Source organism: Rhinichthys klamathensis, unplaced genomic scaffold (assembly GCF_029890125.1).
Source record: "Rhinichthys klamathensis goyatoka isolate OS25496 unplaced genomic scaffold, OSU_Roscu_1.1 h1tg000269l_1, whole genome shotgun sequence".
Taxonomy (NCBI): Eukaryota; Metazoa; Chordata; class Actinopteri; order Cypriniformes; family Leuciscidae; genus Rhinichthys; species Rhinichthys klamathensis.
Genome location: NW_026606789.1, coordinates 2,862,091 through 2,884,003, shown reverse-complemented (window position 1 = coordinate 2,884,003; position 21,913 = coordinate 2,862,091). Strand labels below are relative to the sequence as shown.

Here is a 21,913-nt window from a genome sequence, read left to right as displayed (position 1 = left end):
TTGAGCTTTTCTAGTTGCTTTGCTTTCACTCCTCCATTAGTGAGACAATCTTACACACTTTCACTGGGTCCTCCCCTCGCTGCTTGCATGTTAGGGTTAGACCAGTGTTATTTTAGTATCACTAGCTATATTTCCATCCAAAGTTGTGAATTTAACTTATGCACAAAATTGGAAAATCGCATAAAACAATTGTGAATAAAGCAGCGTTTCCATCCCATGTATAATACAACATTGTCATTTCCTGGGTAATTGGCACAAAATATCAGCAATAAAAATGGAAATTGCTGCAATCGAGGAAGAAACTGTGGCTCTTTTTTCCTACACCACGAATGACTTGCGTCTCAGAGCATGCAGACGGAACGCAATAATAGATCTGTCATGTTGTCTTGCGTTCGGATGCCTGGTCTTTGGGAACGCAATCATGTGAGACGCTTCTAGGAGGAATTAAGCCAAATAATTTTGAAGACTCATTTTTAGCTCATGCATTTTAATCCAACATTTGAGATGCTGTGCAATGAAATTGGTCCGCTGGTTAGTCCAATCACATACATTGGCAAAGTCACGTAAGGTTTTTGTTGCGCATCGAGGGATTTATATGGTAAATTTGTTTCCATCGTAGTTTATGCGCATGTCTTCTTATTGGATACAAATCTATCAGCCTCAATTAAACGCATACATTTTTTATGCGCATTTTTTAGAATTTACTGTATGCGCACCTTGGCATTTCCATCTAGCGTTTTTTATGCGATATCTCTGTTTTTTTTTATGCAATATTATGCACATAAAAAGGTGGAAACTATTATAGTTTTATTAATACGTTGACTTGTATTTTCTGTTTTCAATTTAATTTTAAAGTTTTAAGAATTTTGTTGTGTTTTTGTCATTTATATTCAAGTTTAAAATTGTTGTCTTTTATTTTAGCTTTAGCTATCTTAATACATCAAGTTAAACTAAATGAAAATGAGAAATGTTGCCTTCCTTGGCTTTCTAGCTGAAATAAAATACTTGTTTTTTTGTTAAAATTTATTTTATTTCAAGAAACAAAAATGTTTTTAATGGCTGCAGTTTTAGTTACCTATAATAACCCTGGTTAAGACACACACAGCAACCGGACAGTGATGGCCTACCTGTGCTGATGAGAGGATGCCCCGCCACTGAGGTCACATTGGGACACAAGTTCAGCTCCCGTGTTGTGAGGTCACTGGTTTTGACGTTTTTTCCCACAGTCTCTAAGGGCGTTTCCGCAGGACAGCACTTTACAGCAGCTCCCTGAGGGTTCGGCTCCGCTCCAGGACTCTTCAGTCGGGCCACCTGCTGGCTAGTCAAAGTAATCTGCGCTGACGCCCCGGGGGACTGTTTCACATTTAGGCTCTGTAACTGAGACTGAGAGAGGGAGGAAGTGAGCACCCCCTGCTGGCCACGGAGAGCCAAGTTCTGCACCTAAGCGGAGAGAGATAAAAGAGATTTTGGTGTGGCAAAAAATTATATATGGTATAGATGTGCTGTAAGTCAGGCTGGTGTATGTTAGGATTACCTGTCCACTGATGGGCGGCGTATTGATTGACTGAACTGCTGTGACTGAGGCAGCTGGGGTGAAGATAAGCTGAGGGGACAAAGGAACAGCTCGTCCTAGGCTCCTAGCTACTTGCACAAGATTAGTTTGCTGTGCCTGGAAATCACACCAAAAATGGTTGCTTTATCTGAATGTACAGTATGAGTCACATTTAAATTACGAATATTAGGCTATCAAATTCGACATCAGAGAAAGCACTTGAGCCATTTCAGCTGTTATAGTGCTGAAAGGACTTCATTTCGAATTCTGGCAGATCTCAAACAGCTCATTTACTAATAATCAGTTCCCAGCCAAAAAGAGAAAATAGAGTTTTAGAGAAAATAGAGTCGATGTGCTAGTGAAAACATTTTGGTCACCATCCTGACTCTTATTGGGTTTTTTGAAAGAGCTGCAGCTGTGCCATATTTCAAATCCAAGGCCAAATGAAAACGATGTTGTAAGATGGTAAGTATGAATAGAACACACACACCGACACACACACACACACACACACACACACATACAATGCCAAAATGGCAATTATTTTTTCCATTTCAAGATAAACACTATTTATTCATGAGGAAATCTTGGAAATCTTAGTGCTTAGAACCAATGAGAGCTGCCATTAGGGAACTGAAATGATTTATACAGTATAGAATTTGAATTGGGACCACTCAACAATTCTACACAAAAACAAATCATGTGCTTACTTAATTAAAGGGTTAGTTCACCCAAAAATGAAAATTATTCCATAATTTACTCACCCTCAAGTCGTATTCTAGGTGATACGACTTTCTTCTTTCAGCCAAACACAATCAGAGTTATATTAAAAAATATTCTTGTTATATATATATATATATATATATATATATATATATATATATACAGTATATATATACTGTATATATACATACATATATTCCATTATTCCCCAGGAAAGTATGTTATATTAGAGCAAAAATTTAATAAAATAAAATAAAACAACGGGTTATGTTTAATCTATGCTCATTATAATCAGCATTATGTAAAAACATTATAAGTCTTTATTTAGAAAGCACATTTGTAATTGTGGTTGTGCGTGTGTAAGAGGATTTACCATCTGAGCTCGTAAATACATCTGTGCTTGGCTGGCGGTGAGTGTGGGTGTGGAGGAGTTTCCCAGCAGAACGGCCTGTTGGGCAATGCAGACCGGAACAGAGCTCCCACTCTGGGCTCGACTGATCAAATGAGCTGCCGCTGGGGATGTGGCCAGGTTTATCTGCTTCAACAAAGAAAAAATCCTAACAATTTTGATTTTCTGAAAGCTGTGTTGTCAACATAATAAATCATATTTTTAACCAAAGCCTTACATTCAGCCAAAAGTTAAGGAAGCCACCAATATGTACATAAAAAAAAGTGGTCACGTGTAAGTAATACCCACTGCCATTTTTTTCTGTAGCACTGCAGACTTGTTGAGTGAGATATCAATATCAGCTTTAATAATACTTACAGTGGTTTGGGAGGCCACAGTCTGCTGGGATGTAGTGCCATTCAGATTACAGCTTTGTCTTCCTGCCACTATACTAGCCTATGGGGAATGAGTGAATGCCAGAGAGAGAGAGAGAGAGAGAGAGAGAGAGAGAGAGAGAGAGAGAGAGAGAGAGAGATGGTAAAAGAGGGAAGGACACAGAGATAGGTCACAAGTCAAACCCAGCACTCATTAATCAATAACAACAACACTGATCAAGAGAGAGAGAGGCAGGAAACAGATCCCTTGTTCCCACAGCCTGTCGCTCAACACTATAACCACACAATACATTCAACTCTACTGTACTCCCCAAAGGGATTTCCATTCTGTGGATATCCAAATTAGGTTTAATCTTTAAAAATACAAAAAGGTCATTATTTGTTAATTGTTTCCAAATAAATTATTTGTGCAGATGCAGGGTATCTATTCAGTACAGCTCTCAGCATGTACCCATCAAGGGTCTTTAAAAAAAAAGATGTATATATATATATATACACTCACCGGCCACTTTATTAGGTACCCCATGCTAGTAACGGGTTGGACCCCCTTTTGCCTTCAGAACTGCCTCAATTCTTCGTGGCATAGATTCAACAAGGTGCTGGAAGCATTCCTCAGGGAGTTTGGTCCATATTGACATGATGGCATCACACAGTTGCCGCAGATTTGTCGGCTGCACATCCATGATGCGAATCTCCCGTTCCACCACATCCCAAAGATGCTCTATTGGGTTGAGATCTGGTGACTGTGGAGGCCATTTAGTACAGTGAACTCATTGTCATGTTCAAGAAACCAATTTGAAATGATTAGAGCTTTGTGACATGGTGGAAGTAGCCATCAGAGGATGGGTACATGGTGGCCATAAAGGGATGGACATGGTCAGAAACAATGCTCAGGTAGGCCGTGGCATTTAAACGATGCCCAATTGGCACTAAGGGGCCTAAAGTGTGCCAGGAAAACATCCCCCACACCATTACACCACCACCACCAGCCTGCACAGTGGTAACAAGGCATGATGGTTCCATGTTCTCATTCTGTTTACGCCAAATTCTGACTCTAACATCTGAATGTCTCAACAGAAATCGAGACTCATCAGACCAGGCAACATTTTTCCAGTCTTCAACTGTTCAATTTTGGTGAGCTCTTGCAAATTGTAGCCTCTTTTTCCTATTTGTAGTGGAGATGAGTGGTACCCGGTGGAGTCTTCTGCTGTTGTAGCCCATCCGCCTCAAGGTTGTGCGTGTTGTGGCTTCACAAATGCTTTGCTGCATACCTCGGTTGTAACGAGTGGTTATTTCAGTCACTGTTGCCCTTCTATCAGCTCGAACCAGTCTGGCCATTCTCCTCTGACCTCTGGCATCAACAAGGCATTTCCGCCCACAGAACTGCCGCTCACTGGATGTTTTTTCTTTTTCGGACCATTCTCTGTAAACCCTAGAGATGGTTGTGCGTGAAAATCCCAGTAGATTAGCAGTTTCTGAAATACTCAGACCAGCCCTTCTGGCACCAACAATCATGCCACGTTCAAAGTCACTCAAATCACCTTTCTTCCCCATACTGATGCTCGGTTTGAACTGCAGGAGATTGTCTTGACCATGTCTACATGCCTAAATGCACTGAGTTGCCGCCATGTGATTGGCTGCTAAGAAATTAAGTGTTAACGAGCAGTTGGACAGGTGTACCTAATAAAGTGGCCGGTGAGTGTATATATACATATTAGATTTCACAATATCACAATTATCATTACACTGCTTTTGGTTTGAGCAGAATTTTACTATTAACTAATATGACCAATTTATTAAGAAATATTCTATGTGTTTCTTCTTTTTTTTCAATTTTTTTAACAAAATGTTTTAAACAAATCATGTTTTCATGTAAATCTTGTTCAGATTGGTAATTATTTTATAGTTTTAAAGTCAGTGCTCTCAATTTCACTTTCCATTCTTTTGCAATATTTCTTTATTGCATAATAGTTTCGTAATGACATCATCCTCCAGGAAATGATATAATTTTGGTGCGAAATTAACAGTATAAACAATATATCTTATGAGATGTTTGTGGTAATAATTGGTTTGTTTTAATGATTTATGATAATTCACATAAATCTGTAATATTCTCAAAATTTCAAAAGTTGGTTAAAAATATCAAAATTAACTTCAAGTTTAAACCCTCATTTAACCTAAGTTCTTTAATTCACAGCAATAAGCCACTCAAATATTAATTGAAGCGAACCTTGACATGCTGGTCAAAAGTATGAATCAAATCATTTTTTAGTTAAGAGTCGCTTGTTCCTCTTGGTTTCCTCAAATATCCACAGAATGTGGCTCTGCCAGAACAGATTTTTGCTAAACATTGCAAAACATGCCTCTGGCCAATGCAAGGAATTCCACATCAATACTTGTCACAAGAGATGAATGACCCTGCAAAATTCGTAAAGAGCCATGTGTGATTTTCATTAGACCGTGTGCTTTACCGTTCTCGTGTGCTTTAATCCAATTTCTTTATCTTCAAACAGTATGGTATTTTAACAACTTCCTGACTATCTTCAGATACAGACAGTAAACCACTACCTGACACAAGCATACAATTTTTGTCCTTCTGTGTTTGATTACCATGTTGAGAAATCACTGAACAAAATATTTCTTTCTGGTCGAATTAAACTCCTTATAGAGAGACAAAAAAAAAAGCTTGTTCAAACATTAAGGCAATAATTAGTTTGATAGATCAGAGAATTATTTAATTATAAGCTTGAGAAAGCATTTAAAGGATGCATATGTTGATGTACAGTGGGCTCCAAAAGCCTGATTCAAATTCTACTTTGAACCTGGAAATAAATAGAAAGTTTTAGAAAACTATAATTATATATATAATTAGGGCCCAAGCCTTGAAAAGGCGAAGGCCCTATTGTTTTCCTTAGGATTATTTTTTTCTTACGACTATTTGGGCACTTTTGGGGCTCTTAACGTGCTCGAAAACTCTTGAAACTTTGCACACGGGTCAGAATCCGCGGCCATCAGGGCCGGGCTGAAGCTGGTACCCGGGCGTGGCAGGGGGGCTCAACAGCGCCCCCTTGAACGTGATCCGAAAACTTGGTCCATAAATCAAACACACTTGCATGTAATAATATGAAACTCGGTACACATATAGATCTTTTTACCCCAGCCCAAAAGGAAGTCGGCTACTTAGGGTTGTTTGGAAAATGCATGCAATGGAATTTAAAGTACTCCTCCTAGAGAATTCATCCAAATGCCACGAAACTCGGTGTACATGAAGTCAAGACATTGAGGATGAAAAATTGCCAGGGGATTTTTGATATCTCGAACGGTTTGGCCGTGGCGAGGAAACGAAAATATGGCGAGAAGCGTGAAACAGGAAGTGTGTTATAACTTCAGCATACATTAACTGCGTGACTATTGTGAGTCAAAGTTATAGCGCCACCAACTGGCTGCAGGAAGTGTGTCACTTTCAAAATGCTTTGAAATCACCCTCTTAATTTTACCCGATTTGCTTCAAACTTTATGTGTATAATCTAAACACACGGCAGATGTAGACCTGTCAAAGGATTATTGATAACTTAGATACTGTTGCCGTGGCAACGCATCAAACTTTAATATTCTTGTTTGATGCTTTTGAGACTCTTAGCACGCTTGAAATTGCATGAAACTCGACAGACACATCTCATTTATTAGCCAGTAGACATGTGCAAAGTTTCAGAAACGGGCCTGGTGAGGGGCTCAGTAGCGCCACCTTTTGACAAAGTGGGGGGATTAGTTTCATCTACAGTAACAAAACTCGATATGCATATTGTAGTCATCAAGCCGGACAACTTTCTAATTTACAGTCATTAGCTCCGACCAACAGAAAGTCAGATATTTTGGTTTGAATATGGTCATTTTCTCTCTCTCTCTCTCTGTGCCTACGTCTCTGTGTCTGTCTGTGGGGGAGGGGGCTAGATTAACCTTTCACTGCTGTGTGGTTTGGCCTGCATTAAAAAGGAAAATAAATGTCTTACGCCTTGTATTTTTAAAATAAATTGTATTAATAAAGTAAAGGCATATAACCAGTTTAATTGTAGTGCATTGACAATAGTTTTATATAATTAGTTTATTAATTCAATTAACTTGGTCCATAAACTTGGTCTGAAAATTTGGTAAAATACATGCAACACACTTGCATGTAATAATATGAAACACGGTTCACATATAGATCTCATCAGGCCGAACAACTTTAAGCCAGCCCAACAGGAAGTCGGCTATTTTGGTCTGAATGTGGATGTTTTGCAAAACCAGCCTCTACATTTTTACTCACTCCTCTTAAGTGGTTTATTTTATTCCCACCAAACTTTTTCAACATGATGAAAATACATTAAAGATGCTAAATTGTGAACGGATATTGAATATCTCAAACGGTTTTGCTATGGTGAGGGATTAAAGTAATGTCAAAAAAGAATCAGCAAATGTCTCATATCTTTCTAAAATGTAATTATACACCATTTATATTTATATAAAATTATACAAATATTAGAACTAAACCCATTTTATTCTTTTTTTTCAATTCAAGAAATATGAAAAAGTTTAAAACAGGCTATTTAGTGCTATTTGGTTAAACAAAAAATCATACATAGGGCTATACTGCCCTCTTGTGTCCAAAATGATATCAACATAGTACATAAAACTTTTTTATCAGGTATGCCTATTGTATTTATATATATATATATATATATATATATATATATATACACTCACCGGCCACTTTATTAGGTACCCCATGCTAGTAACGGGTTGGACCCCCTTTTGCCTTCAGAACTGCCTCAATTCTTCGTGGCATAGAATCAACAAGGTGCTGGAAGCATTCCTCAGGGAGTTTGGTCCATATTGACATGATGGCATCACACAGTTGCCGCAGATTTGTCGGCTGCACATCCATGATGCGAATCTCCCGTTCCACCACATCCCAAAGATGCTCTATTGGGTTGAGATCTGGTGACTGTGGAGGCCATTTTAGTACAGTGAACTCATTGTCATGTTCAAGAAACCAATTTGAAATGATTAGAGCTTTGTGACATGGTGGAAGTAGCCATCAGAGGATGGGTACATGGTGGCCATAAAGGGATGGACATGGTCAGAAACAATGCTCAGGTAGGCCGTGGCATTTAAACGATGCCCAATTGGCACTAAGGGGCCTAAAGTGTGCCAGGAAAACATCCCCCACACCATTACACCACCACCACCAGCCTGCACAGTGGTAACAAGGCATGATGGTTCCATGTTCTCATTCTGTTTACGCCAAATTCTGACTCTAACATCTGAATGTCTCAACAGAAATCGAGACTCATCAGACCAGGCAACATTTTTCCAGTCTTCAACTGTTCAATTTTGGTGAGCTCTTGCAAATTGTAGCCTCTTTTTCCTATTTGTAGTGGAGATGAGTGGTACCCGGTGGAGTCTTCTGCTGTTGTAGCCCATCCGCCTCAAGGTTGTGCGTGTTGTGGCTTCACAAATGCTTTGCTGCATACCTCGGTTGTAACGAGTGGTTATTTCAGTCACTGTTGCCCTTCTATCAGCTCGAACCAGTCTGGCCATTCTCCTCTGACCTCTGGCATCAACAAGGCATTTCCGCCCACAGAACTGCCGCTCACTGGATGTTTTTTCTTTTTCGGACCATTCTCTGTAAACCCTAGAGATGGTTGTGCGTGAAAATCCCAGTAGATTAGCAGTTTCTGAAATACTCAGACCAGCCCTTCTGGCACCAACAATCATGCCACGTTCAAAGTCACTCAAATCAACTTTCTTCCCCATACTGATGCTCGGTTTGAACTGCAGGAGATTGTCTTGACCATGTCTACATGCCTAAATGCACTGAGTTGCCGCCATGTGATTGGCTGCTTAGAAATTAAGTGTTAACGAGCAGTTGGACAGGTGTACCTAATAAAGTGGCCGGTGAGTGTATATTAGGTATGTGGCTGCGAGGATATTTTCCCACTGGTTAATCGACGTATGACAACAGCGAGGGCTTTTAAATCGCTAATATAAAAGTGAAAGTAAAGTAAGAAATTAAAACCAATGCTATATGGTGAATGTCCAAAAGATGGCGCCCACAGACTGTTTTTAAATGGGGTTGAATAAATATTTTTTGCTTTTAAACTGTGCATGTGATTTTAGTTGGGTGACAGTTGTAGGTTACAGTTTGACAAAAGCACAATGTTGTGTTTTTGCGAGTGTACACAGATATAAGTGAACACTTTGCAGTTTGAAAGATGTCCTGTATGATCAAAATGACGGAGTATGTTTTTATGTTTCCACTGTTCGATCGCGCCTGAGCCACACACACAAACACACACACACACACCATATTCCAGCATTGCAATCTGTTTGGTCATTGTAACTGAATTAATTGAAAATTAATTTGCTATATTTCAGATTTGTTTTCCTAAAAATTTTAATTCTTATGTGAATTAAAAAAGACAATTCTGTATAAAATAATACTACCACTAAAAAACACATTTGTTTTTTCTTTTTTAATCAATGTAGAATGCGTAACTTAAAAATAAACAGATTAGTGCTCTGTTTGAAGACAATAAATGAAAACCAATGCAATATGATGAATGTCCAAAAGATGGCACCCATAGACTGTTTTTAAATGGGATTGTTTGATATATTTTATTACAATTTTTCATTGTTATAATCAATCAGCCAAGTAATATTCTCTGTCTTCTCACTTAAAAAAAAACAATATATATATATATATGTCTGTGTGTATATATATGTTCCCTATCGGTCAGTCACTACAACGTAGGTCAGACTGACCAATAGGAATCTCGCTAGAGAGGCCAATCTACTTCGAGTGAAACTAAAACAAGCCAATGCACATTGGCATGCAATCATTTGCATCAGCTGCGCGTCCTCGTCAGCGCGGGTATTTGACAGCAGCTGTTATGATTGCACACCAGCTTTTTGCTTCGGAGCCAAACGCTTCATGGTAATCCTACAGAGTGTGAAACTTGGCAAGCCTTCGTTGGATCTCTCCTTGTTCGGTGCGGGCGTTACAGCACGGCAGCGCGAGCAGTCTTGTGTCCTCTCTCTTCTGTCTGTCTTTTTTGTTTTGTTTTTTTGAGCAAATTCAAAAAAGCTGTTTTAACAGCTGGTAAGGTGCGCAGTTCAGCGCTCAAAGGCTGTTCTCACAGCCGGTAAGACCTGCCAGCGAGAGAGAGAGACAGCGCACAGACGGGTGCACATTCCCGTCTGTGTTCGCAGTGACTGTTCCCCTGCGTGCTTCAGCACCAGTGAGAGTAGTCCCTAAAAGAGCTTACACAGATAGACAGCGTCTTTAAAAAAAAAAAAAGAAAAAAAAAAGATGACTTTCTATCTGTGTGTTTCTGGATGCGGTCGTTACCTGGGCTCACAGGATGGTCACAAGCGCTGCCTCGTGTGTCTGGGCATTGAACACGCTGAGGCAGCGTTTGTGGATGAGTCATGTACCCATTGTGGGAAGATGACCATCGCGGAGCTACGGTCGAGACTCCTGTTCCTGCAAAGGGGCGGAGTCCCCGTGCCTCTGCCTCGTTCCAATCCTCCTCGGAGGGTTGCTTCGGGCGGGGGCACGGGTGACCTGAGGATCACGGTGAGCGCGTCTCCTTCGGGGAACCAACCCCCTAGGAGCCCTCACCCCTCTCATGCTCCGCAGCCAGTTGAGCTTCCATTGGAGAGAGCTGGACCATCCTCGAGGTGTGTACCGGTTGTCTCCTTTGGGGCTCCCAGTGACCAGATGTCGATCGCTGCATCGGAGGGTGGGTCAGACTTCTCTGCGGACGACGACTCGGCACCGCTGCCTCCTTCGGGGGTGCCAGCGGTGCCTGAGACGGACCCGGAGATGATGGCCATGCTCTCCCGGGCCGCCAACGGGGTCGGGCTCGTGTGGAATCCTCCACCGTGTCCCGAACCCTCGAGGTTGGATGATTGGTATCTCGGGGTGGCGCGCGCTGGTTCTCAGCAACCCACCCCAGTGCCTTTCTTCCCGGAGGTGCATGAGGAGCTTACGGGAACGTGGACGGCACCTTTTACTGCCAGAAACCGTTCCGGTGGCTCCTCCTCCCTCACCACCCTTGATGGCGGGGCAGCTAAGGGATACACGCGCATCCCGCCAGTGGAGCGGGCCGCTGCAATGCAGCTGTGCCCTAACTCCACTCGGCGCGGAGAACCGTGTCTTCCTTCCCGGGCCTGTAGGTACTCGTCGGACCTATTCGACGAGGCTTACAAGGCCTGTGGGGAAGCTGCCTCTGCCATGCACGCCATGGCGTTGCTGCAGGTCCATCAGGCCAAGGCACTGAAGGACCTGCACGAGGGTGGTCATGATCCACAAGTTCTCCAGGAACTTCGTGCCGCAACGGACCTCGCGCTTCGTGCGACGAAGGTCACCGCGCGGTCAGTGGGTCATGCGATGTCCACCTTGGTGGTCCAGGAGCGCCATCTCTGGCTGTGTCTGGCAGACATGAGTGAGGCTGAGAAGCTCCGGTTCCTCAACTCCCCCGTGTCCCAGACCGGCCTCTTCGGCGACGCGGTCGAGAACTTCGCCCAGCAGTTCTCGGCTGTACAAAAGCAGACTGAGGCCATCAAGCATATCCTGCCGTGGCGGTCAGCTGCTGCCTCCAACCCACCGCCTGCGGCTCCTCAGTCTGCTCGTCGCCGGGGGTGTCCTCCTGCGTCTGCCCCTGCTCCCGCGCTGCAGCAGCAGCCTCCACCTAAACGGCGCCGTGGAGCCAGTCGCAGGCAGGCCGCCCCGCCCGTCCAGGCCCCCGCCAAGAAGGGTGGCAAAGCCAGAGGTAAGCGGCCCCAGGACGGGCGACCCGGAGATGGAAGGGACTGCTCTCCAGGAGACGGTGACCGCATCGCTCCTTCCCCCGGAAGAGGGCCGGGTGGAAAATCCTGTATTCGTTTTGTTCCGCCGCTGGCCTTAAAACCAGCGGTACCCAAATTTTCAATAAAAGAGCAGTTTCTACCATCTCTGGGTCCGAAGAGGACCCGGAGAGCAGTGGGGGGACAGAATCCTCACCACTCTCATCCGCCTCCTCTGTCGCCAGTGAGCAGCAGTGTGCAGTTTGAGAACGCCACCGAGCCGCCTCCTGCACCTCCTGCCCCGTGGAACCAGGTAAGTGCTGCACAGCACACACAGACCCTGTTACGGGCCGCCTCCCAGAGAGAGCCTCCCGAGCCACGTCCCTGTGTTCCACCTCGCTGCCCCACTCCGGGTACGCCTACAGTCCCTTTGGTCCCGCTTGCACGGTCTCTGAGAGCCTGGTTAGCGCTCCCCAGTCCGTCTCGCTGGCTCATTCGGACCATCAGGCTCGGCTATGCGATTCAGTTCGCCCGGCGTCCCCCCAAGTTTCGGGCCATCCACTCCACTACAGTGAGAGCAGCCGATGCCCATGTCTTGCGTGCGGAGATCGCAGTCCTACTGGCGAAGGACGCGATAGAGCCGGTCCCTCCAGCCGATATGGGGTCGGGGCACTACAGTCCCTACTTCATTGTACCCAAGAAAGGTGGTGGGTTACGACCGATCTTGGATCTGCGAGTTTTGAATCGGAGCCTCCACAAGCTACCGTTCAAAATGCTCACGCAGAGACGCATTTTCGGATGCATCCGTCCCCAAGATTGGTTTGCAGCGATCGACCTGAAGGACGCGTACTTTCATGTCTCGATTCTTCCTCGACACAGGCCGTTTCTGCGCTTTGCGTTCGAGGGTCGAGCATATCAGTACAAGGTCCTGCCCTTCGGGCTGTCCCTGTCTCCCCGTGTCTTCACGAAAGTCACGGAGGGGGCCCTTGTTCCCATGAGAGAACAGGGCGTTCGCCTCCTCAACTATCTCGACGACTGGCTTATACTAGCACACTCTCGAGATCAGTTATGCGAACACAGGGACCTCGTGCTCACGCACCTCAGCCAGTTGGGCCTTCAGGTCAACTGGGAAAAGAGCAAACTCGCCCCTGTGCAGAGGATCTCTTTTCTCGGTATGGAGTTGGATTCGGTCGCACAGACAGCGCGCCTCACAGAGCAGCGCGCTCAGTCGGTGCTGAACTGCTTGAACACGTTCAAAGGCAGGACAGCGGTCCCACTGAAATTTTTTCAGAGGCTCCTGGGGCATATGGCAGCGGCAGCAGCGGTAACTCCGCTCGGCTTGCTTCATATGAGACCGCTTCAGCACTGGCTTCACGGCCGAGTCCCGAGATGGGCGTGGCATCATGGCACTCACCGGGTGGCAATCACACCGGCCTGCCGCCAGACCTTCAGCCCGTGGTCAGACCTCTCGTTCCTTCGGGCAGGAGTCCCCTTGGAACAGGTCTCCAGGCATGCTGTGGTTTTCACAGATGCCTCTGCCACCGGCTGGGGTGCCACGTACAACGGGCATGCAGTGTCAGGGGTGTGGACGGCTCCCCAACTGCATTGGCACATCAATTGCCTCGAGTTGCTAGCAGTACATCTCGCTCTGAGCCGCCTGAAAAGGCCGCTACGGGGCAGGGACGTGCTGGTCCGTACGGACAACACTGCGACCGTGGCGTACATCAACCGACAAGGTGGTCTACGCTCCCGTCGCATGTCGCAACTCGCCCGCCATCTCCTCCTCTGGAGTCAGAAGCGTCTGAGGTCGCTTCGAGCCATGTATGTCCCTGGCGTGCTCAACCGTGTGGCCGACGAGCTATCACGAGCTGTGCTTCCGGGAGAATGGCGACTCCACCCCCAGGTGGTTCAGCTGATCTGGAGAGAGTTCGGAGAGGCTCAGGTAGACCTGTTTGCCTCTTCAGAGACCTCCCACTGCCAGCTGTTTTACTCCCTGACCGAGGGAACACTCGGCACGGACGCACTGGCACACAGCTGGCCCCGGGGCCTCCGCAAATATGCGTTTCCCCCAGTGAGCCTACTTGCACAGACACTGTGCAAAGTCAGGGAGGACGAGGAGCAGGTCCTTCTGGTGGCTCCCTATTGGCCCACCCGGACTTGGTTCCCAGAACTCATGCTCCTTGGGACAGTCCCTCCCTGGCCCATTCCTCTGAGGAAGGATCTTCTGACTCAGAGACGGGGCACCCTATGGCACCCGCGTCCAGACCTCTGGAAACTCCATGTCTGGTCCCTGGATGGGACGCGGAGGTTCTAGGTGACTTACCCCCTGAGGTACTTAACACCATCACTTCAGCACGGGCGCCGTCCACGAGACGTGTTTACGCCCTGAAGTGGAACCTGTTCGACGAGTGGTGTTCTTCTCGCCGAGAAGACCCCCGAAGATGTTCGATAGGGTCTGTGCTTTCCTTCTTGCAGCAAGGGTTGGAGCGAAGGCTGTCTCCCTCCACCCTCAAAGTACATGCTGCAGCTATTTCAGCTTATCACGACCACGTAGATGGCAAAACAGTGGGGAAGCACGACCTGGTCGTCAGGTTTCTTAGGGGGGCGAGACGATTAAATCCTCCTCGACCCCACTCCATACCCTCTTGGGATCTTCCCCTGGTGCTTCGAGCACTTCAGGATGTTCCCTTTGAGCCTCTGCAGTCAGTAGACTTAAAGCTTCTTCCATGAAGACTTTGCTACTGGTTGCACTGGCCTCTGTCAAGAGGGTAGGAGACCTGCACGCATTTTCGGTCGACGAATCGTGCCTAGAGTTCGGGCCGGGTGACAACCATGTGGTATTAAGACCCCGGCCTGGCTATGTGCCCAAGGTTCCTACCACTCCCTTCAAAAACCAGGTAGTGAACCTGCAAGCGCTGCCTTTGGAGGAGGCAGACCCAGCCCTGGCTTTGCTCTGTCCCGTTCGCGCTCTGCGTATGTACGTGGACAGAACTCAAAGCATCAGGACCTCAGACCAGCTCTTTGTCTGTTATGGAGGCCAGCAGAGGGGAAAGGCTGTCTCCAAGCAGAGGATGGCCCACTGGATAGTGGATGCCATCGCCTTGGCTTACCAAGCTCAAGGCGTGCCCTGCCCGCTCAGGTTGCATGCACACTCCACGAGAGGCGTTGCATCCTCCTGGGCGCTGGCACGTGGCTCCTCGCTAACAGATATCTGTAGAGCTGCGGGCTGGGCGACACCTAACACGTTCGCTAGATATTATAGCCTACGTGTAGAGCCGGTCTCCTCCCGTGTTTTCACCCTAAACGGGTAGAAGCACCGAGAGGCCCGGCTCTGTCGGCTTGCTGCACCCTACTGTGCACCCTTATTGCTCCAGAGTGAAAAACCTGTTGAGTCCTCCAAAAACCCCTCGGCCCGGACATGGCGGAGCGTCCAGGTGCCAGGCCTTTATCCGCTGAATCCTTGAGAACCGGATCTGGGCTGGGTTCCATATGTGTGACCCTACGGGGATCCCATATGTGTATATTTTCCACGGCTGCTCCTAACGGAAGCCCGTGTCTTTCCCTTGGGCTAAGTCACCCACTATCTCATATGTAGTACAGCCTTCGGGCTAGTCCATATGTATTCCCCACATAACTCCTTGAAGTAAGTGGCTTCCGCAGCGTCCTCCTTCCTAACTGAAGGGCACGCTTTCCCAGTGTTATCCAATAATCTCACTGTATGGGTTATTACGGAACAACAGTGACAGATACACTCTGTGTGTAGCCTCCTCCTATCGTCCTTCTAGGCAAGAAGGTGTAGAGGCTTGCATGGGGCGCTGGATGGGGTGCAGCAGCTGTGGCGCTTTGGTAGGGATTCCTATTGGTCAGTCTGACCTACGTTGTAGTGACTGACCGATAGGGAACGTCTCGGTTACATATGGTAACCCTCGTTCCCTGAGGGAGGGAACGGAGACGTAGGTCCCGTCGCCACATCTGCTGCCGCCCGCTGGGGCGGCCAGCTTTTTCAGGTTTGGCTCCTCAGCAAAAAACTAGTGTGCAATCATAACAGCTGCTGTTAAATACCCGCGCTGACGCAAATGATTGCATGCCAATGTGCATTGGCTTGTTTTAGTTTCACTCGAAGTAGATTGGCCTCTCTAGCGAGATTCCTATTGGTCAGTCTGACCTACGTCTCCGTTCCCTCCCTCAGGGAACGAGGGTTACCATATGTAACCGAGACGATATATATATATATATATATATATGTGTGTGTAAACATATATATATATATATATATATATGTGTGTATATATATATGTATATATATATGTGTGTATATGTATATATATATATGTGTGTGTATATATATACAGTATATACACACACATATATACATATATATATACTAGGGGTGGAACGGTACACAGAAGTTACGGTTCGGTTCATACCTCGGTTCACACGTCACCGTTCGGTATGATTTCGGTACATTGGAGTGAAAAGCAAAACAAAAATGCAGAAGGCATTTTTATAAATGTCTTAAGCCTTGTATTTTTTAAATAAGTTTTATTAATAAAGGCATAGAACCAGTTTATTTGTAGTGCACTGACAATAGTTTTATATAATTAGTTTATTAATTAAATTATTAAAAAGATGAAAAGACCTTGAGATATGTTTGGTAATTGTACCTGAATGAATTTAAAATTAATTTGCTATTTCAGATCAATATATTTGTTTTCCTTCATTTTAGTTAACCCTAACTTTATTCTCATCTGAATTATAAATAGTTGATTTCCGTATAAAATAATACTACCGTTCAAAACTTTTGTTAACAGTTGTAGGTTACAGTTCGACAAGAGTTTAGAGTGTGACAAAAGCACAATGTAGTGTTTTATTGCGAGTGTACACAAATATAAGTAACAATTTGCAGTTTTAATGATGTCCTGTTTAAAAAAATGACGGAGTATGTTTTTATGTTTCCACTGTTCGATCGCGCAGGAGAGATAATTCTCTCTCTCGCACGCGCGCGCGCACACACACACACACACACATACTGTTAATCGCGTCTCTCTCTCTCTCTCTCTCTCTCTCTCTCTCTCTCTCTCTCTCTCTCTCTCTCTCTCTCTCTCTCTCTCTCTCTCTCTCTCTCTCTCTCTCTCTCTCTCTCTCTCTCTCTCTCTCTCTCTCTCTCTCTCGCACACACACACACACTCCAGCATTGCAATCTTGATCGCAGCCTGTTCATTGCTGCGTTCACAGTCACACCAAAAGCGAATAAAGCGAAATTTATCGCTATTTAATAGGGTTTTTTTTGTACCGTGTATTCTCCATGCAAATTCGTGCACCGAACCGTGACGCCCGTACCGTTTCGGTTCGATACGAATACATGTACCGTTCCACCCCTAATATATACACACACACACACACATATATATATATATATATATATATATATATATATATATGTATATACCGTAAAACTTCAAATAGTAGCCCGGGCTTTTATTTACCCAAATCGTCGAACTGCACCGGCTTGTATTTGAGACAGGCGTCTATATGAGACAGGCCTTTATAATTTAGTGTTGAGATGTCGTTCATTGAGTGTATAGGCCTGTCTCTAATCTCTAAAAATCTCCAAATGCTCCACGTGAAACTGCGGTCTTCCGACCTTTTACTATCGCGTCAATTGATTTTGATTAATATGCGCGAGGGAGAGAGAGCAAGACAGCGCTCGTTGTTTGAAGACGGGAGAGTGCGCGCGCGCGGTCGGGGCGCTCTCTCTCTCTCTCTCTCTCTGCTCGTAACGCGCCCTGTCAAGCGCAGCAGTCATTCTATTCTACATCACTCATCGATCAAAAAAAGGCTTTGGAGGGACAAAATGTGCTTTGGCGGCCGCCAAAAAGCGGGCGATCTGGCGGTTTTAGAGGATTAAATACAACCCGAAACTAAAAAACAGACCCGGCCTCTATTTGAGACCGGCCTTTATTTACCCAAAGCTGCAGCCACACCAGGCGTGTAAAAGAGACAGGCGTCTATTTGGGACTCGGCTATTATTTGAAGTTTTACGGTATATGTGTGTGTGTGTTATAAATATAGCTGCGAGCAGCGATGGAGGGCCCAGGCCGGTGGCACCAGGGTGGCGGTGCCACTGGCTTGGGCCCGCAATCGCTGCTCGCAGCTATATTTACTATTTGTGACACTGATCATGTAACTAATTGTACAGATGGTCAGATGTTCTTCCATTGAAACTGAAAATGTTCTTTGCATCATTCTCATTTGGTTTTACACAAACTGATGAAGTTCATGCAGCTTGGGTGCTGCTGTTATTAAAGCAAATATTTTGTAATGGCTTTTAGGGCCCACTGTGTATGTCTATGGCATATATGCCCACCTGCTGCACTGCAGCCAGACTCAGGTGCTGTTGCTGTAGTGCTGCGGTCTGAAGCATGAGGTGTTGTTGTTGAGCTGCATACATCTGCTGTAGATACTGAGCTGCCGCTGAGCTGGGCTGCCTGTTCAAGGCCTGCTGGATGACCTGAGTAAGATGAGATGGGATGGTATAATTAAATCAACATGTGAATAATATTCTTCCCCAGTCTTCTAAGTCCTCGTCTAGGGCACATATTATTTATGATGTATTTTACACCACAGAGGTGTAAAAAAAACCACTTCTAATTGTATCATGTGCAACCAGCACATTATGTTTAATACAGAAAGAACGACTGTAGCGTCCAGTTTGTAAACAGAGGGTCACTGGGTGTGCTCCAGCACGGCTGCATGCCTGAGTCATGACATGGCATGTGGGGTCACCGCCATCCATCACAGCAGCCCGACAGCATGACTACATTCCCTTCAGAGCTAAAGTATCCCACCTAACATGATCTGTACACACTGTCTTCAGGGCAATCAATCTGAGAATGAACTCTGGATAAAAGCGGCTGCTAAACAAATAAATGAAACATGGTAAAATTAAGATTAACTAAGAATAATAAATGCTGCAGAAGTATTGTTCACTGTAAATTCATGTTAACTAATGTAGTTAATAGTTCACCCAAAAATGAAAATGATGTCATCATTTACTCACCCTCATGTTGTTCCAAACCTGTATGAATTTCTTTCTTCTGTTGAACACAAAAGTTATTGTGAAGAATGTCAGTAACCAAACAGTTGATAAACCCCATTGACTTCCATAGTATTTTTTGTTTTTTCATACTATGGAAGTCAAAGGGGCCTATCAACTGTTTGATTACCCATATTCTTCAAAACATCTTCTTTTGTGTTCAGCAGAAGAAATGTATACAGGTTTGGAACAACTTGAGAGTGAGTAAATGATGACAGAATTTTCATTTTGGGATGAACTATCCCTTTCACTATTAGTTGGCAACTTTATTAACCTTATCTTAGTTAATCTTATTTTAACATTTACTAAAAAATTTCAAATCAAAAGTTGTATCTGTTAAAATTAGTTAATGCACTGTGAACTAACATGAACAATTGTTTTTATATAACTAACATTCACAAAAATTAATAAATGCTGTAAAAATATATTGGTCATTATTAGTTCATGTATATATATACACTGTATATATTATAATAATTTCTGCAGTGTAGTTAAGGGAGGAGCTTAATTTTAACTTGCTCAAGAAATAAGCACTATGCAGTTTTGTTCCTTAACACAGATTGGGGATAGATATTCTTAAAACAAATCTAAAAAGAAAAAAAAATTACTTTCTCATTTAAAAAGCAAGCTTACATGTCTCACAGTCTCTTATATAATATCAACATGTTTAACAATGTACATACCGCCAAAAGAAAATCGGTTTATTCCTATGAGGGACCAAATGCTGAGCTCTCTTAAATCCAGCTCAGTGTGCTCAGTGGTACCCATAGACTGTAAAAGGTGGTACCCCATACTACCATTCAAATTTAGCTGATTTCAGAGGTCCTGTTATCTGCAGCCAATCACTCCTGTCCTGGTCAGCTGTGGACTCACTCTCTAATGCATAGAGTTCTGCACTATCACTGAGCATATTTAAGGATACTGGAGAATAAAAGTCTATTACATTGCACTAAATTTTTTATATTTGTTAAAATAATACTGTGTTAATAAAAAATGTGACAAAAGAAGAGCCCCACATTAATGATGAATGAGACCCTCAAGTTGATTGATTATATATGTGGTTGCTGCACATAGCCTGTAGATGGCGCCAGGGGATTTAATGCAGATTTATGGGGAATATGAAGTTGCAATAGACTGACTGTGATTGAGATTTCTTTCTACCTGAACGGTCTGTCTGTCCGTCATTCCTCCATAGACTGATATCTGAGGCACAGGCTGCTGTCTGCCGGAGGAGTTTGATACGGTGGAGGCTGAGGTGGTGCTGGGGATGGTGACACTGGCACTGGAGGCCACGCTGCCCTGCTCCTTCTCCATAAGGAGCCTCCGCCTGCCTGTGTCCGATCCACGGCTACTATCGATCCTTCACTCTCCCCTCCAGCTGAGAAAGACAGAACAGCAACAATGTTGAAAGCCTTCTTGTAAAACACCTTACTGTACACAGATCTCGTCTTTTTCTGGATGTAGTTCAACTGTGGACTCTGATCAATAACGTTAAGCCAATGACATATTCATACAGTCAGTGTTTGGGATTGACATCTGTATATAATAACAGACAGGGGCGAAGCAGTCATTTTTCGGTCAAAAGGCGCAATTTAATGTAGCTAGCCCATTATTTAGAGAAAATCCTGACCTTGGCCGTTGGTCTTCTGTGCACGACTGCTTACTGGCTTGGCTGATTAGCGCCGCAGTTCACTCCGACTCGTCCAGAAAAAGCACAAGTTGTGAGAAATTAAGATGAATAAAAACACTAACTTACAAGAAATACAACACCTAGAATTTCTAGAAAAAAGTATCTGTGTATTTTCTTCACTAAGTAGAATATCTCCAGACCGGAACTCCGGTTGACTGACAGATGAACACAACGGATAAATTCACCTCAGAGAAGAAAGTACATAGATTGTATTTTATTTCACATTTTTCCTTGGTCTTGATTGAAGTTCACAACGTGTGTGCCTTTTCTGAGCGAGTCAGAGTGAACTGCGGCGCTATTTAGCATCTTACTGAACGTGCACGTCACACAGCCGTGCACAGAAGACCGAAGGGTCAGGTCAGGATTTTCTACATAGCTACATAAAATCTCAGTTTTTTTTTTTACCAAACCCAAACAAACACCCCCCATAACACTTGGAATATACGTCACATGTAACATCAGACTATTCTGTGATACTTTTGATTCTTTTAAAAAAAGGTTTAATTCTGCTCTATTTGATTCACTGCTATTTGGACGAGCGTGAGTGGGACATTTTTTTTTTTTAAATCTCCTTTTGTGTTTCAAAAAAGAAAGAAGGGCATATGGCAATATACCAACACCAGGGTGAGTAAATGATTGATGATTTAATTTAAATTTTAGGGGTGAACTAAACAGCAGCAGGTTTATTAGGCTGCTGTCACTTTAAGACCTAATGCATTAATCCAATATTAGCCTATATTGATTTTCTCCAAACTGTTTACTTTCATATAATTGTGTATTTGACCGTTCAAGTGCACTGAATTAAAAAATATATAATTATGATATGCACAGATAAATTATTAATTTTTAACACTGCAACATTCTGTAAAAAAAGGAAAGAAAGAAAGAAAGAAAGAAAGAAAGAAAGAAAGAAAGAAAGAAAGAAAGAAAGAAAGAAAGAAAGAAAGAATTTTTTAACATCATTAACGTTACATCCTCTTTATCAGTCCAATGTGTCGATAACTTTAGCTTACTGTTCTGTAAGAGATAACAGCCTAGCTTTCCTACACACCAGTTACAGTTAAGAACATAGCAGTAATGGACTATAATGTAAAATTCCCAGCCTGCCAAATAAAAAATGACAACGAATATAAACAAAACAATAGGCTTGTTTGAGATGAGCAAAATCTGCGCAGAACCGATCACCGGTGATCACCGCGAGATGCATGCCGGTTAGAAATGTGTCCGAGTGCGGTCCGCC

General features: G+C 44.1%; 1 protein-coding gene across 3 annotated transcripts in view; it reads right to left on the bottom strand.

Annotated features, from left to right (window-relative positions):
- Positions 1-21,913, bottom strand: part of phc2a (polyhomeotic homolog 2a (Drosophila)) — a 58,375-nt gene that overhangs the window by 18,537 nt on the left and 17,925 nt on the right. Inside the window, exons 2-7 of one of the 3 annotated variants that reach the window (XM_056268135.1) lie at positions 20,145-20,361; positions 18,255-18,398; positions 3,042-3,119; positions 2,649-2,813; positions 1,535-1,669; positions 1,128-1,440 (exon numbers count right to left, since the gene is read on the bottom strand). In XM_056268135.1, coding sequence (XP_056124110.1) covers positions 1,128-1,440; positions 1,535-1,669; positions 2,649-2,813; positions 3,042-3,119; positions 18,255-18,398; positions 20,145-20,297 — 988 coding nt within the window. In that variant the 5' untranslated portion in view covers positions 20,298-20,361. The remainder of the gene's footprint in view (positions 1-1,127; positions 1,441-1,534; positions 1,670-2,648; positions 2,814-3,041; positions 3,120-18,254; positions 18,399-20,144; positions 20,362-21,913) is intronic. The other 2 variants (XM_056268137.1, XM_056268136.1) reach the window with 2 other exon arrangements.